General features: G+C 40.3%; 1 protein-coding gene across 2 annotated transcripts in view; it reads right to left on the bottom strand.

Moving 5' to 3' along the window:
• lig1 (ligase I, DNA, ATP-dependent) overlaps positions 1-14362 on the bottom strand; it is a 48704-nt gene that overhangs the window by 16396 nt on the left and 17946 nt on the right. For both annotated transcript variants that reach the window (XM_044220719.1, XM_044220720.1), the window contains 7 exons: positions 14051-14150; positions 13753-13838; positions 12691-12806; positions 9912-10007; positions 5419-5529; positions 3144-3215; positions 493-637 (listed from right to left, as the gene is read on the bottom strand). In XM_044220719.1, coding sequence (XP_044076654.1) covers positions 493-637; positions 3144-3215; positions 5419-5529; positions 9912-10007; positions 12691-12806; positions 13753-13838; positions 14051-14150 — 726 coding nt within the window. The remainder of the gene's footprint in view (positions 1-492; positions 638-3143; positions 3216-5418; positions 5530-9911; positions 10008-12690; positions 12807-13752; positions 13839-14050; positions 14151-14362) is intronic.

The raw sequence follows: 14362 nt of genomic DNA, 5'->3' as shown, positions 1-14362 counted from the left end.
TGGGTCACAGGCCGGCCTTCTGTGGCGCAGCGGCTCAGCTACTGCGCTGTTTGTATAGTGGCTGTTCTTATACCTGAAAACAAGTATATAATGCTATATTTGTAAAAAGACAAGTAACGCTTATGTTTGTGTTACCATATTCTAATATCTACAACGCGCTACGTAAGTAGTGGCTCTGAATTTCACCATTATACACCGGTAAGCTCAGTTTTTAAAAACAGGTGAGAGTGCATAGGTTAAAATAAGCAAAGGCTTATGCTGAATTGCAGGTGATGCAAACAATAGAGTTATGCAGCTGTGTGATGAATGTAACCTAATGGGTGTAATTTGCCTAATCTTCACGGGTAGAAACACACAAAACATTGGGCTGAAGGAACTTTTTAGTTCCTTGAAAAGTAGTTCCTGGGGATAAAAGTTCCTGGTAGTTTTGGTGGAAAAGCAGCTCATCTCACTTATACGCACATGAACACGCACATGAACACACACACACACCTCGGACAGACTGCTCCAGGAACTCGGCGATGGTGTCGGTGTTGTCGGAGTCGATGGATCGGGCGAACACAAACTCTCCTTCCACCTCTGAGAAACTTTCTTTCAGCAGAGCCCGACGCCGACACAACGGCTGTCGCACCAGTGACTACACACACAAACACAGAAAAACAGACACATCACAAATGGCAAAACTGTGTATCATTACAACCGTTTCCCCTTCATAACTTGGAGCCTTGCTATGACAAGGATGAAATGCCATCTCAACTAGCTACCCATACACACACAAACACACAGTCTCAAAGTATACTCACAGATACACAGTCACGACAGACACACATATAAACACCCACACATGCGTGTGCGCGTGTATAGTCTCAAACCAGCAGAATACACAGATTGGTTGCACACAATCAGTATGAGCAGGTTTCCAGTTTTAGGGGCATTTTCAATTTGTGCATTAAATGAATTAATGAAATGGCCATATATTCCCCTAAATATTGCACACTTTGCAGAAATGGGAAAGCATATGTATAAAGGGAGAAACACTAATTGTTGACAGGTTTTTCCAATTAATGATAACGTTGCAGGACCTGTTTCCTATTATTCTTTGTCTTTCTTAATTTGTAGTTGTGCAGATGCAGCAGCAGCGTATTGCCAGCCAACGCAATGTGCCTCGGCTTAGTTTTACTTTTAACGAACACATTAACTGCGTTTATGGGTGCGAAGCCATTCAGGGATTACATCCTTGTCGGTGTACATGCAGATGGGGCTGTAGCTTCAAGATTTTATAAATGATGAGGTCATGAGTCCAAATTCCCCCAGAGCACCCCAGATTTTTGACTAGAGTAAAAAAATGTTATTAAAACTTGCTTGAATGGATTTCTGTACACTTGGAGGCAGCGGAAACAAGACATAAATTAACATTATCACCTTATAAAAGTATAAAGATATGGTGAAACACATCCACCAGATAGGGAGATAGGGAGTAATATTAGCACTTCTTTGGAGTTGTATTTCTGGCCTCCCGGCGTATGCAAGTCAATTCACTCTTCTCTTTAACTCTGTTTTGGTCTCCACCAACTACTGAGGGAAATATCGCCAGCTACTAAATGCGCCACTGTGTTCACCAGCTGCTTGATAACTTAGTCTGCCTACCGTTTGGTGCTGGGAAGGTAGTGTAAAATTGTTTTTTTTAGAGCTTTTGTGCTGATACCAGCTACCTGTTAAGTCAATTTGGGGGGGGGGTATTGATTTATTATGGCTTTTTTCACATTTTAACTTTCAATGGCAGACATTGGCCGTGTTGCTGAACATAATTTGATGCACAACAAAACACCCATAAGGGCTGATACAGACAGAAGTAGTAGTCAAAATGCAGTAGCCTGGATGTGTTCATCCAGGAAGTGAATGTGACACAATTGCTGCTTTTCCAGAGAGCTGACAAGAGTCAATGCTGGGTAATAGTACAGTGGCTCATCCACAATGACGCATGTCAAGTCGTTGCCAATTTGTGGACATAAATAGAAAACACAGAGTGTGTATTTCTTAATGTGTCATACTCCGCCGGTGTGTGTTTAATGGTCAAAATATTTCGGCTTTACCCACGCTGCCACAAAATCCCTTCTATTTTCATTAAATTCATTTTTTCCCTAAAAACTGTTAACTTTTAAGATGATTAGTCTGAAAAATATTACAATGCGCCTTAAATAACCAACATGTATAATATGTGTTTCATTGTAGCATGTTAACTCCTCCTCTGGTCTTTAAACCTGCTAAATTCCCAAAAAGAGAGAAGAGAAAGAAATGGCACCAAGGACATGACCTTGGTGCTATTTCTCTCTCCCTTCTCAGTGGTAGCTATAGTCCTGCTAGCAGCCCCTGATGGTTGGCTGTGTGTTGGCACGGAGGGTTCTCTGGGGGGGAAGCATGAAGAGCCCTTCCCAGGCCAACAATAGAGTTAGCAGTGACAAGGACTGCAGTGCACAGGGAATTAGACAGACAAGATTTGTAGAAGAGAGAAATAATCAATTAAAAATAAATAAATATATGAATGAACAGCCAAAAAAAAGTAAGTCACAAAGTAAGTGTGTAGGGAGACAAATTAATTCGTAACATTTACATAAATGCCATATTAAGAAGGGAAGCAGCAATAAAATGGCACAATTTAAGAGTCACTGGTGCTCTTTTAATTCTGTAATTTTGTTGCTGTCCACTGGGGAAAACTCGCATAGCATTGGCTTATGGAAACATTCAATGATTTACATTTTCTCTGGCTGACTTTAAGGAAATTAGCTTAAAAATAGTGTATTATTTGGATACAAACATGCACACTTCTTAATCCCACACATACAGTCTGACACAGTCTGAAAAAGGCACAGACTCTCTCGCTCATACACACAGACTCAGACAATCTCAGACAGACACACACACTTAGACACACTCCGCTGGAATTACAATGAGCGTTACAATCATTATCTAGTTACGGCCTCCAGTAGCACCATCATTGGCATTCAGGGACGTTGTTGGCATCTCAGCGGGGTGACGGGCACGCGGGCACGCTCACAAACAATAAACACGCCGGTTTTAAATGACAACAGGAGTGTTGAGAGAGATCTCTGGGTACTATTTTCCTCATCAGCACTAGGTCTTACCTCGCCGTTGAGATAGAGGAGGTCAAAGGCGTACACGCACACTTGGACTTTGATCTCCGAGGCATCCACGTCCTGCAGGGAAGCATCAACACACACAAATACATTTTAATATTTTTCTTTTGACAAAGATATGCAAATAGATGCATCTTATTCACAAATCGCTACATCCAACCTTGGGACTTGTTAGAAAGAGCTCTTTGATTTCTCTCCCGTTCATCTTGAAAGTTAATCACCCCGCCTTTCTGTCTCCCCTCTACCTTTTAACAGCATCGCACCTTCTTGTTGTCTTAATCCCTCTCTTCCTGCTCCTCAACTTACTTTACTCACCTCTTCTGCTTCTCCATCTCCTACTCTCACCTCTCTTGCACTTCACCCTGTTTATTCCACTCTTGTTTACTCCTGTCAGTCTCTAGACTCTCTACTCTGCCTTATAACAGCGTTTCCACCGTGACCCTGATGTAAAATTCCGTGACTTTTCCATAAATTTGCCGAAGCAATATTGAATTCCAAGACTGTGTTGAGCCAGCTATTTGTAAATTCATTACTGTGTTCGTGTGTAAAGTCTCTCCTTTCTAGCTACAAGATAGTGTCAAACTAGTGATTTTCTAAAATCAGGTTGTACCATTAAAACTGTGTACTGTGTGAACTTTTTCACCACTAGCAATGTTTTTAAGATTGGGTGATGCGATACACAGTCCTGCCAAAGGTTTTGCACTATTCCACTGATATAGGTGGCGGTACCACACCAAGAAACACAGCATTGCACAAACTAAATATGGATGTAAACAATGCTGGTTTCAAAATGATAAAAAAAATAATTCTTTCAAATGTTTTATAAGAAAGGACATGTTCTCAACACATTTCTTAGGCCTCAAGGATAAACACAATGTGTTTTGGTGAGTAAAACTAAATGTAAACAGAAACTTTGTTTACAAGAAAACTCCACAAGGTACCTTTAAGAAATGTCTTAGCTAGTAAAAACTTTTGTGATTTGTAATTCAGTTGCCAGGAATATTGGGGAGCATTCGAACCAAAAGCAATCAACTATGCAAACAGGAGGTCACTGCAGCATAACGAGCCGTGGCATACCTTAGAGAGGGTTGGATAGCACTTTATCAAATTCAAATCCAGTAAGTCCTTTCAACATTTGCAAGTAACTTTGCTAAAATAACTAACTGTCTATCTACCTTTTGCTATGTAACAGTTAAACCTAGCAGTTATTGGGTCTTAATATTTAGCAACAACTAATCCCTATGTAAGGAATAGTTTTTGTGGAGCCGTTTGAATTTAGAGATGCGAAAATCTCCATTTAGTAAACAGTTACGTTATAATTAGGCTAAGTTTGAACGTACGAAGAGCAGGTGCAACCGTCTTACGTTTCTCAAAACACTTCTCCAAAATTTGATGATATTCCAAAACTTCTATGATTTCTATTCTTCTTGACTAGTGACCATGTAATCAAGAATACAAAATGAAATGTCTGTCTACAATAAAACCTCTGCAGTCTTCAACCCTGATAGATTTCTCTCCTGATTTATGCCTCTTCTCCTTCATTCTCCTTTTCACTCCCTCATTACTTTCCCCTCCGCCCATTAATGATGTTTAATTAGTTTGTATCGGGTTTCATCTCCTCATCTGAAATATTTCATTTTAGCAAGAACGCTCATGGTAGTGAAACAGTGAAGATATTGTTACAAAATGCCAGAAGGGCAGTACAATCAGTTTGTGCATCAAACCATCATTACAAATAATCAGGATTTCATAGTGGCGGTAAAAGTATCTAGCAAAAAATCATCAGGATAATCATTTTCAGCCATTTGCATCATCATGTTCTCCATATTTGCACTCCCATTTCTCCTTTCCTAATTTACAAAGATGTCATCATGCATACAACAAGACAAGGTGAAGGGAGCTGTTTCACTCTAATGTGATTGGTGTAGTGGAAAGAGGCCGTTATTCTGATCAAAACTGAAAAAACACCTCGCTGACATTTACAATCTCACACCCCCCTCCTCTCTCCTCGATCCATTTGACTCTACTGTCTCCTACTTATCAATCTCCCCCTCTTTCTGTCTGCTTTTTCTCCGTCCATCTCCCTCTGTCTGCCGGATCATTTCACTCTATTATCTAGCTCTCCTCTACCTTCTGGTCTTTATCTCTGTCTTGTTTTCTCTCTTCAACCTTTTCACTTCTTTTTTCTTCTCTCACCATCTTCTACTTTCTACCTTTTCCATCCGTCCTTCGCCCATCTTATTATATTCCTCTCCATCCATACCTTTCTCTTACGGGTGGTAAGGACCTGGAAGGGCTGGATCTGTTTCTTCTCACGATCCCAGGCCACTGCCTCTGCATCCAGGACACAGGATACCACAGATTCCTTCTTCACCTTTTGAAGAAATAATGAAGACCCAGCAAAAGGGAATTATGAATGAATAAAGAGATGAGATTATATTCAGTAGAGAGATGAGGTTTTCAACATAAAAAAAAGCCAGATGACGTTATTTACCCATCTGCATATAAGCAACATCTGCTGTAGCAATCAGAGGATGGTCTGGAAGTTTTATTTAAGTAAATATAACAAACTTGGAGATTTAAACTCAGTACAACACTTAACTTGGAGCTTGTAAAAGGGATGGATACAGGCAATCAAATTGTTTCAGGACCTGCAGCTGCCCTCAATTTGTTGCCAAATGCTTTGGAAATCAACACATTAACATTTATTTCCTTCACGCTGCATTTATTGCTACTCTTGAGTGAGTAGTCATGTCTGTTGCTGCAGTCTCTTCTACTCAACATGTTATCAAAGTGTTAACCACGCCCCCTCTCCTGGTCGGATGCCCACGTTGTGCCAAAAGCCAAATGCTTCAGAGACTTTTTGTGGTTTTCTTCTCAGTTTGTTTTTTTTAATTTCTGCATTAACTAAAAGGCTTGGGCAGCTGCTAAATATTTGCCTGTGCAGGAAAAACACTGACAGGGTTTAGGCAGGGGATAAACCATCCATGAGCAGATTATATTGACCATCACTGCTAATTATCTGAGCCACCAAATCCTGTGTGTGAAGCTCAGGGGGTGTTAATCTCTTGCGTCCTGGTCGATTTGGGGCCACCAGGATGCTTTAAATTTACAACTTCAACCAGATTGAGAGCAGATCAGCAAGTGAAATCTGAAAGGTGATCAGAGAGAGCCAATCAGAGTTAAGAGCAAGAGACACATTAGAGGTAATAGATTGTTTGGAAACTGTATCAAACATAACCAGTTATACTCATAAGGTCATTAGGCTAAGTAATACATTAATTAGCAATTAATGTATTTGTATTAATATTAATGTATTAATATTAATTTATAATTAGACGCATTAAGGCACTATGGTAGCTTCGGGAAAATGAGTTTTCCCTCATTAATATGCAAAATAATGCAGCAAGGTGCTGTAAAATCTAATCAGACCATCTCCTCTATGCAGGGAATGTGTGTTAGTGTGAAGTTTCACTCAGGCATTGTTCATTTGTTGTGTTCATTAGAATGTGTTGACGCACACAGACGCAGCCATGACAACATAATGTCAGGGCTAAGGATGCCGATATAAGCAATTTCTTTAATCAATTGTCGGCTACGTTAACAGCAAACGATTTCCTTGATGAAAGCTTCATTTAAACAACTGACAAGGGCTATTTTTAAAGCACAGTCATGGTAAATGAAATGTCAAAAATTAAGAGTCACACATTAAATAAACACAAGAAAACTGTGTCAAGCTCAAATGAAATAAAATTTAATGATACAATCACTTAAAAGGGGTGCGTCTCACAACATGCAAATCAAGAACAAAACACCCAAACTTTTTACTCTGTTTAAATGTTTTTTCACCCAAAATCTTACACTTTAGGCAGAGGTAATGGTGAGAAAGAAAGGTAAGAGACAGCAGAGGGGAGAGGGGTTTTTTTTAAAAAAGAAATACAGGTGAAGGAGTGCAGAGAGAAAGAGTAGAAGCGAGAGCAGCAAGAGAGAAAAGGTTTTAAAAAGCGAGGCAGATGTGTGGGAAAAGAGTGTGAAAGACAAATGGTGAGAAGGGGATAAAGAGAAAGCAAAAACAAAAAAGGTGAGAGAAGACAGCAGTCAGAAGCATCGACAGGCAATGAAGAAAAAGAGCGAGAGAATATGTAAGGAGTGTAGACGGAGAGAGGGGAGTGGTGAGAGGAGAACGGTATAAGAGGCAGAGAGACAGACCAAAAAGGTAAAATTGCAGATAGGCTGTATCAAAATGCTGAAAAAAGATGAGAGGAAGAGAGAGACAAGAATGAATAAGACAAGAGTGAGAAGAGAGGAGAAGGATAGGTGAATAGAGTGCAGCGAGTAGTGAGGGACCAAACAGGTATCATCAAGAAGTAATGAGGAAGAAAGGAGAGAGAAATGATTAAACAAAAGAGACATGAGAAAGAGGCAGGTGGACAGAGAGAGCAATAAGGTGAGGGTGAGAGACAAAGAGCCATGTAGCTTTTAAAGTTCTGAAAAGGAAAGGAGCAAAAATCAGTGTGAGAGAAACATGAGAGGGCAGATGTTATGTGAAATGATGAGATAGAAGGTGTGAGAGAGAAAGAACGATGGAGGGGTGGGTAGCACTGAAAAGTAAACTTTTCATATGCTGCCATGACCTAATGCCGTTTCTCAATAGTGGGAGGGAGGGGGATACTCGCACAGAGCTGAGCCGTGAGCAACCACAGCCATTCAAGTCATGCTGGCACAGAGCTATTGGTTTTCCACAGGACAGCAAGGCAAGGAAAAAGAAGCCTTTTACACCTTGATGATGTGTTGGGGGTGTGCAGGTTCACACAAACGTCCGCATGAGCATCTCTAAAATCTCACAATGGCCGTTTCTTCTTTTACTATTCCTCCCAGCAATATGTACACTGACCAAATGGTGCCAAAAAATTCCATATCAAGCAGGAAATGTTCAGTTTGCAGTATTAATAATTTCATACAGCTCTAGTGCAGTACATGCAATCAGTAAACTAACAAATAAGGATGATATCTATGAAAAGTAAGTATGAAAAGAAATATAGAAATTAAACTAAACAACTCCAAACTGCATGGATTCAGTTAGAAGCTACAAAAGAACTAAGAGCTGACAGACTTTTAAAAAACAGCACTCTCTCTCTGGTCGCAAGCACCGCCACACACGTGTCAGTTTTATGCAAGACACTTCTTGGTTTGAGGGAGAAGAACGCCCCAGGTTGGCCCCACAACAGCATGGGTCAGTGCCGTTATCCCCTGCTGTGAGGCCACAGCGGAAAGATGAAAGCAAAATGACCTACATGGACCAGTTGCACGTTGGTCGCTTGGCTTCAACCTGCAGTTGCAGCATCTCATCTGCAGCTTTTTCTTCTCCTTCTCATCTTTAATTCATTTTGAAAGTGAGGAAACAGAGTCACCAGGTTCCTCATTCCCAAACTATTGTCTCATCAGTGTTAATTAATGACAACCTTGACACAGTAAACAATACCTTCCAGTGAGATGAATAATTTTTTTTAAATTCATTCAAAACCTGATGTTGATATCTGCGATGTTGTGTATATGCAGACTGATGGAAATCAGCAAATGTTTAAATGCAATACTGAGATGCATCATTTCTGTAAAGTTGGACAGATTTTATGATTAATAGGAACATAGCACTTTGTTTCCCTACAATTGTATTCCCTTTTGAAAACTACATGCATTGTAAAAAAAAATGGAAAAACACAGGTTGCTTTAAACCTTAACCATTTTGTCAATCCATTAGTTAGAAATAAAATTCACCTAAATGATCAAGCAATTAGGTCATTCTTTCACTTTTTTGTAGCCAATGGAGAGCTGCCTTGTTTTGAGAAACAAACACACTGCAGTTCTTTTTTTGAAGCAGAATACTGAGTGAAATTCAGTGCAGGAGAAGTGCACCTATTACCTCTTATAAACTCAAGTTATAAAGTACATCTTAATAAACTCTAGCATAGGGACCCATTAGTAAAACTCTTAGATTCAATAACTTTCCCTGATTAGTACAGACCAGATGGGAATTTCTTTTAGTATTACCGACGTTTCAATAGCGGCTGTGTACTCAACAAAGTCTAAAAAACAGTGAATGAGACATGAGAGTGGAAAGGGGAAACTGATACAGCTTTATTGGTACTTCATTGCAGTTCCTAAATAAAGCAGAAAAACACACTCAGCGGGCGACGAGGTAGCGAGCGCGCTCAGATAACCCCAGGCCAACTGCCAAAGCTTCTGGTACTGGTGATCTCTTTCACTCTCCCCACGCAAGCAGAAACTCGCTAATTTGGCAAGCCCACCCACAGCTGCAATTTATTATTTAAACGATCAGTGTTTTTAACATCTATTAGACTTATGAAGTTTCATGACAAGCTGGTTTAAAACTTCCATCCTTAGTAAAAACCTCTCTAAATTCAAAAAAAATAAAAAGAAATTAAATGGCCAGTGGTAGCTATTGATGACTGAAGGGGAACAAGAGGACAAGGAAGAGCAAGGACAAGCAAAGGAACAATAAACTTTGAAGCAGGGTTTCAAACTGAGACAGACGGAAGCAGAGAGGAAAAGTGGGCACATGGAAACCAGACAGATGAGAGATAGGATGAGAAAAACTGTCAAAATGAAAGACAGATAAATGTATGCAGTTGTTATCCACACCGCTGTAAAAGTGCTCATTTGACAATCACAGCTTAGACCGACTCTCCTCTCTCCCAGGGGCTGAGCTGCAGAGCTCTGTGTGTTCAAGTGTTTTACCTTGGGAATGCGAGAGATGATATCAGGGTATTTGCTGGTGTTGTCTTCCTGGTTGCGGCTGAATATTCGAACCTCACCACTCTCCAAAATGTGAATCTGTGAGGAAAAATAAAAACACAATAAATGAAATAGAAACAAAAAAAAAAAGAAAAAAAGAGTATTTTAAACTGGGCTTTGTTCATATATATAAGTGAAAGCTCAGGCTTAAAGTCTAATAGATGAATGTGTAAATAATGCATGTAGTGAAGGAAGAACAACTGCCAACCAACTAACCAAGGGACACATGAAAACAAATTCACTACCAGTGTACAATACGTTAAGATCACACTACAAAACAGTTTTGTCTTTTGAGATGGTTACTGTGTCAGATTAGGCGATCATAAGGTCATAAATTCTTGCTGAGACTTGGCCAAGACACATGGCAGACTACAAGATGGATGTATGAGTATGTGAGGTACACAGGTAATCAATAAGGACTTCACTGTCCCACCTGACAACAACAACGATTGTTTCTGTATGTAAATAAGTTTTCTGAATTAAAATGAAGCTGGAAACATTCAGGGTCACTTGGGCGTGAAGGTGGGCTCTGTTGTTTTCCTTCCCATTAGGTAAAAAGAGGGTAAGTGTGCGGGTGATCAGCATAATTAAGCTGCAACTAACAATTATTTTCTAGACTAATCCATTAATTGCTTGCTCAATAAAATGTCAAACTAGTGAAAGTCACAATTTTCCACAATCATAATTTCCCAGAGGGGAAGGTGACATCTTCAGGACTCCTGTTTTGTCCAACCAACAGTTCAAAACCCAAAGATATTCAGTTCACTTTCACATAATACAAAGAAAAGCAGGAAATACTCACGTTTGAGAAGCTGAAACCACAAAATGTTTGGTATTTTTGCTTGAAAATTTTGTTAAATGACTAATCAATTGTGAAAATAGTTGCCAATTCATTTTCTGTCAATCAACTATTCGGTTAATCGTTTTACCGCTACAGTATGTGTGTATGCAGAGGCTGACGTCGCTCCCACAAGCATGATTCATTTGGGATAATGCTTGTGACCAGAGGATGACAGTCACATGGTTACAGGTTTACAGAAATTAAATAAATTTGCTTTACCATGTTTATAGTTGTGCACAAGAGTGCTGTGTGCTTCTGTTGGTCACAGAACACATTGCAGAAGTCGTCAAACCAGGAGAAAGAAGGCAAAAAATTCAAGCCACTACCAGGCTGATATCTCGCTCCCTCTATGTAGTCTTTCTTCTCTGTGTGTTTGCAATCTATCTACCCAATATTGTCATTCTGTTTCTCCACAGTGTAATTTTACTACTGTTACTTTTGTATTCTCTGTGTATACATTGCATATCTGCCCATCCTGGAAGAGGGATTCCTTCTCTGTTGCTCTTCCTGAGGTTTACAGTTTTTCCTTATCCGAACTGAGGGTCTAAGATTAGACGGTGTCAACTTGAAAAGTATAAATTCAGCATTAAAAAAACTCAATACTTAATGTTCTTTTACTGGCCAGCTGAAGCTTTGGCTCACTAATAATGTGAACCATGACACTAGTTGTGGCCATCTTATAGTGAGTCTTCTCCTGTTATCCTCAGCTATTCCTTTCCTTGTATGTCATTTTCTTTCTTAAATATTTTCTTTCTATATGATTTACAATGGTCTTATTTTTTGCTGAATGCATACTGTATTGTACTGTCTTGTTCACAATATTTGTTATTATGTTCCTACTTCGTATACATTAACTTTACACATGTTGTTTTTTCCCCCATTTTTAAAAAAGGTGTGTTTTTAACACTTGGCCACAGAAAACAAATAACTTTTGCTCATTTATGGTTCTTTTTTTCCTATTGATCAATGAGCATGGTCTCTGATAAATAAACTCATAAAAAATACACCCACACAATCATTTACTTGACTGATTAGATGGGACGCACACTTCCATTAATATATAGTTATTGTGATTAATCAAATGCCACTCACATAGATACACACTTTCTTATGGCTATTCACAAAATCTGAACACAAAGACACACACCCACCCACACAGGGAGTGTTTAACTGAGTGGTGTATCATGAATCCCTCTGCTGGCTGTTGGAGGTAATGTCCACTGCAGTGAGACCAGAGAAAGAGAGTGAGAAGGAAGAGGAGGACGTCATGGGGCTCGCTCGCTCGAACTGTCTCCATCCCCCCATCTCTCTCTCTCTGCTCATCTCTCTTCTTCTCAATTCAGCTCAGTTCAAAGGCACTTTATTGGCATGACTGTCCAAAATTAACAAAACAGCTGTAGGGGTTTACATTACAATCTCTCTCTTGCTGTGTCGCTTTATGTCTCTCTCTCTAAATTTCCTCAGCCCCACTGCTGTCTCCAGTTGTGTCTTCGTGTTCGTCTCCCTCTCCCTTTTATGTGTCTTGCGTTCACTGTCTCTAGCCTCTTTCCTCAACACTCTCCATCTCTCACCACTCCTTCTCCTTCTCTCTGGTCCACAACGGCAGAAGTAGCTTGCTCTGCCCACAGGCCCAGGGCAAAAGCAGCACTACTGTTTATCTTAAAAGAATAGACACACATACACACCGTACCAAAACACCATGCATGTGAGCACACAGCGAGAGTCACAGAACAGCAATACCTCATACTCAAAGAACACAGCCGAAAGGTATATGCATACAAAATTCAGCAGGCATATGTTCGCTGCCAAATGCCAGAAAAACAAACAGTTGCACTCTTGTCACTTTGCCACCAACATGAACACGAACACAAACACACACACCTGTGCACGCTCTCCATCGTATTTGTACTCGCAGGTGAACGCTGCCTCGTCAAACCTCTTCATCACCTCGCCAACACCCTTGGTGGGGTGAGCCAACATGGGTCTCAGTGGTACACCTTGGAGGAGAAAGGTGGCGAGAGAATTGGAGAAAGTAAACAGCTAAAAGCAGCGGGACACCAAAGCAACCAAAACAAAAAAAATATATAGTCATGCATTTTATGAATTCTAAAAAGTTGGGAAACTAATTGTGAGTTAACCCAGAAGAAGTTTTCTTCATTTGCCACTTTCTGGTGCGTGTTGGGGGGAGGAAGGACAGTGGCTGTCGCTAACAGGCCTCCAGGTTATCAGAGCGAGGCAGATCTCGGATCAGTTTGCAAAAAAACGAGAAGCTGTGAAATTTGCTTCAATGAGACATTCCCACATGACACATCAGCATCACACCCACAACTGTTTCTGTGACAAAACCACAGTTGAAACTAGTTTATTTGTATTCTCATTTGGCCGTAATACAAAAGTTCCCTGACTCACTCACATCCCCTTGGGGTGTACTGCTAAGTTAAGCTTCAAAAGCAGCAGAGGAGTGATATCATGAAATATACCAAACAAATTCCTTTAATTGCAGCTTATAGAGCACGGAGCCAGATATGACAGGACAGTAACAATTTGTCCAAACTGGCTGGTGCTATCCAAAAATTCACCAGCTCCTTTAACTATCTTGCATTTTAGAACAGAACAGCCCTCTGAATAACGATTGTTTACTTGCCAATATTGCTGCAGGATTTGTCTAACTGACCAACAAGGGCCAATTTAGTTTCCCAATTTAGTAGCGTTCAGATGGTGGCTGGTATTAATTTCCCACCTTGGTGCCAAGGCTCCTTCTCACAAATAGCTTGACAACAGTGTAATTGGGAGCTAATCCTTAGTTTAGTGGTATCTTTTATCTTTCTGTGATAAATGACTCAACTAAAATAACTGACTCACCTCCACTGAACGGATCAATAAACACACACCAGTCATTGTTTTGGGTCTTATAGCCTTACTGCCTCCCGATTGGCTGCATACCTGGAGTGAGCTTGCAGTGATTGGGTAGCTGGTCTATGCCCTCTTTTAACAGAACAGGGATCAGGACGTCGTAATTGGGCATCTCGCTGGACAGGAGAGTGTGGGGAGTGAGTGGGAGATGAGGCAGGGTGTTTGGGAAGAAAAACAAAAAAGAAAATAATCAATATCATCCAAAATGAAAGTAAGCAGAATGAATGAGAGAGAATGAGGGACAGGGATTAAGGGGGATAAGACATTGTAGTGGTGCCGAGGAGAAACTGCAAAGTGAAACGAGGGGGTTTGTTTAGGCTTCAGTTACCAGTAGGTCTGTTTGAGAATGAGACTCTTCTCTTCGATCCAGGCCCGCCTGCTCTCAGCGCCCATCCCCTTCCCTGCGTCGATCACAGCGGGAGGGAATCCTATAAGGATGGAGGGAAAACAATGCATTTCAAACAGATCTGTGTAAGTGTTTGAACATTTGTTGGATGAAAGTTCTGAAGTATTTCAAAGGCCATGAAATATATAAGACTTACAGCAGCGCAATTACTTGTGTACAGCTGAAAGTCAGTGTTTTCTACAATACTGGATGAACTCAACCTAAAGATATAGTTTCAGTCCAACTGTGGTTAAA

This window comes from Siniperca chuatsi, linkage group LG13, assembly GCF_020085105.1.
Source record: "Siniperca chuatsi isolate FFG_IHB_CAS linkage group LG13, ASM2008510v1, whole genome shotgun sequence".
NCBI classification, from domain to species: Eukaryota; Metazoa; Chordata; class Actinopteri; order Centrarchiformes; family Sinipercidae; genus Siniperca; species Siniperca chuatsi.
This window is presented reverse-complemented; position numbering and strand designations above follow the sequence as displayed.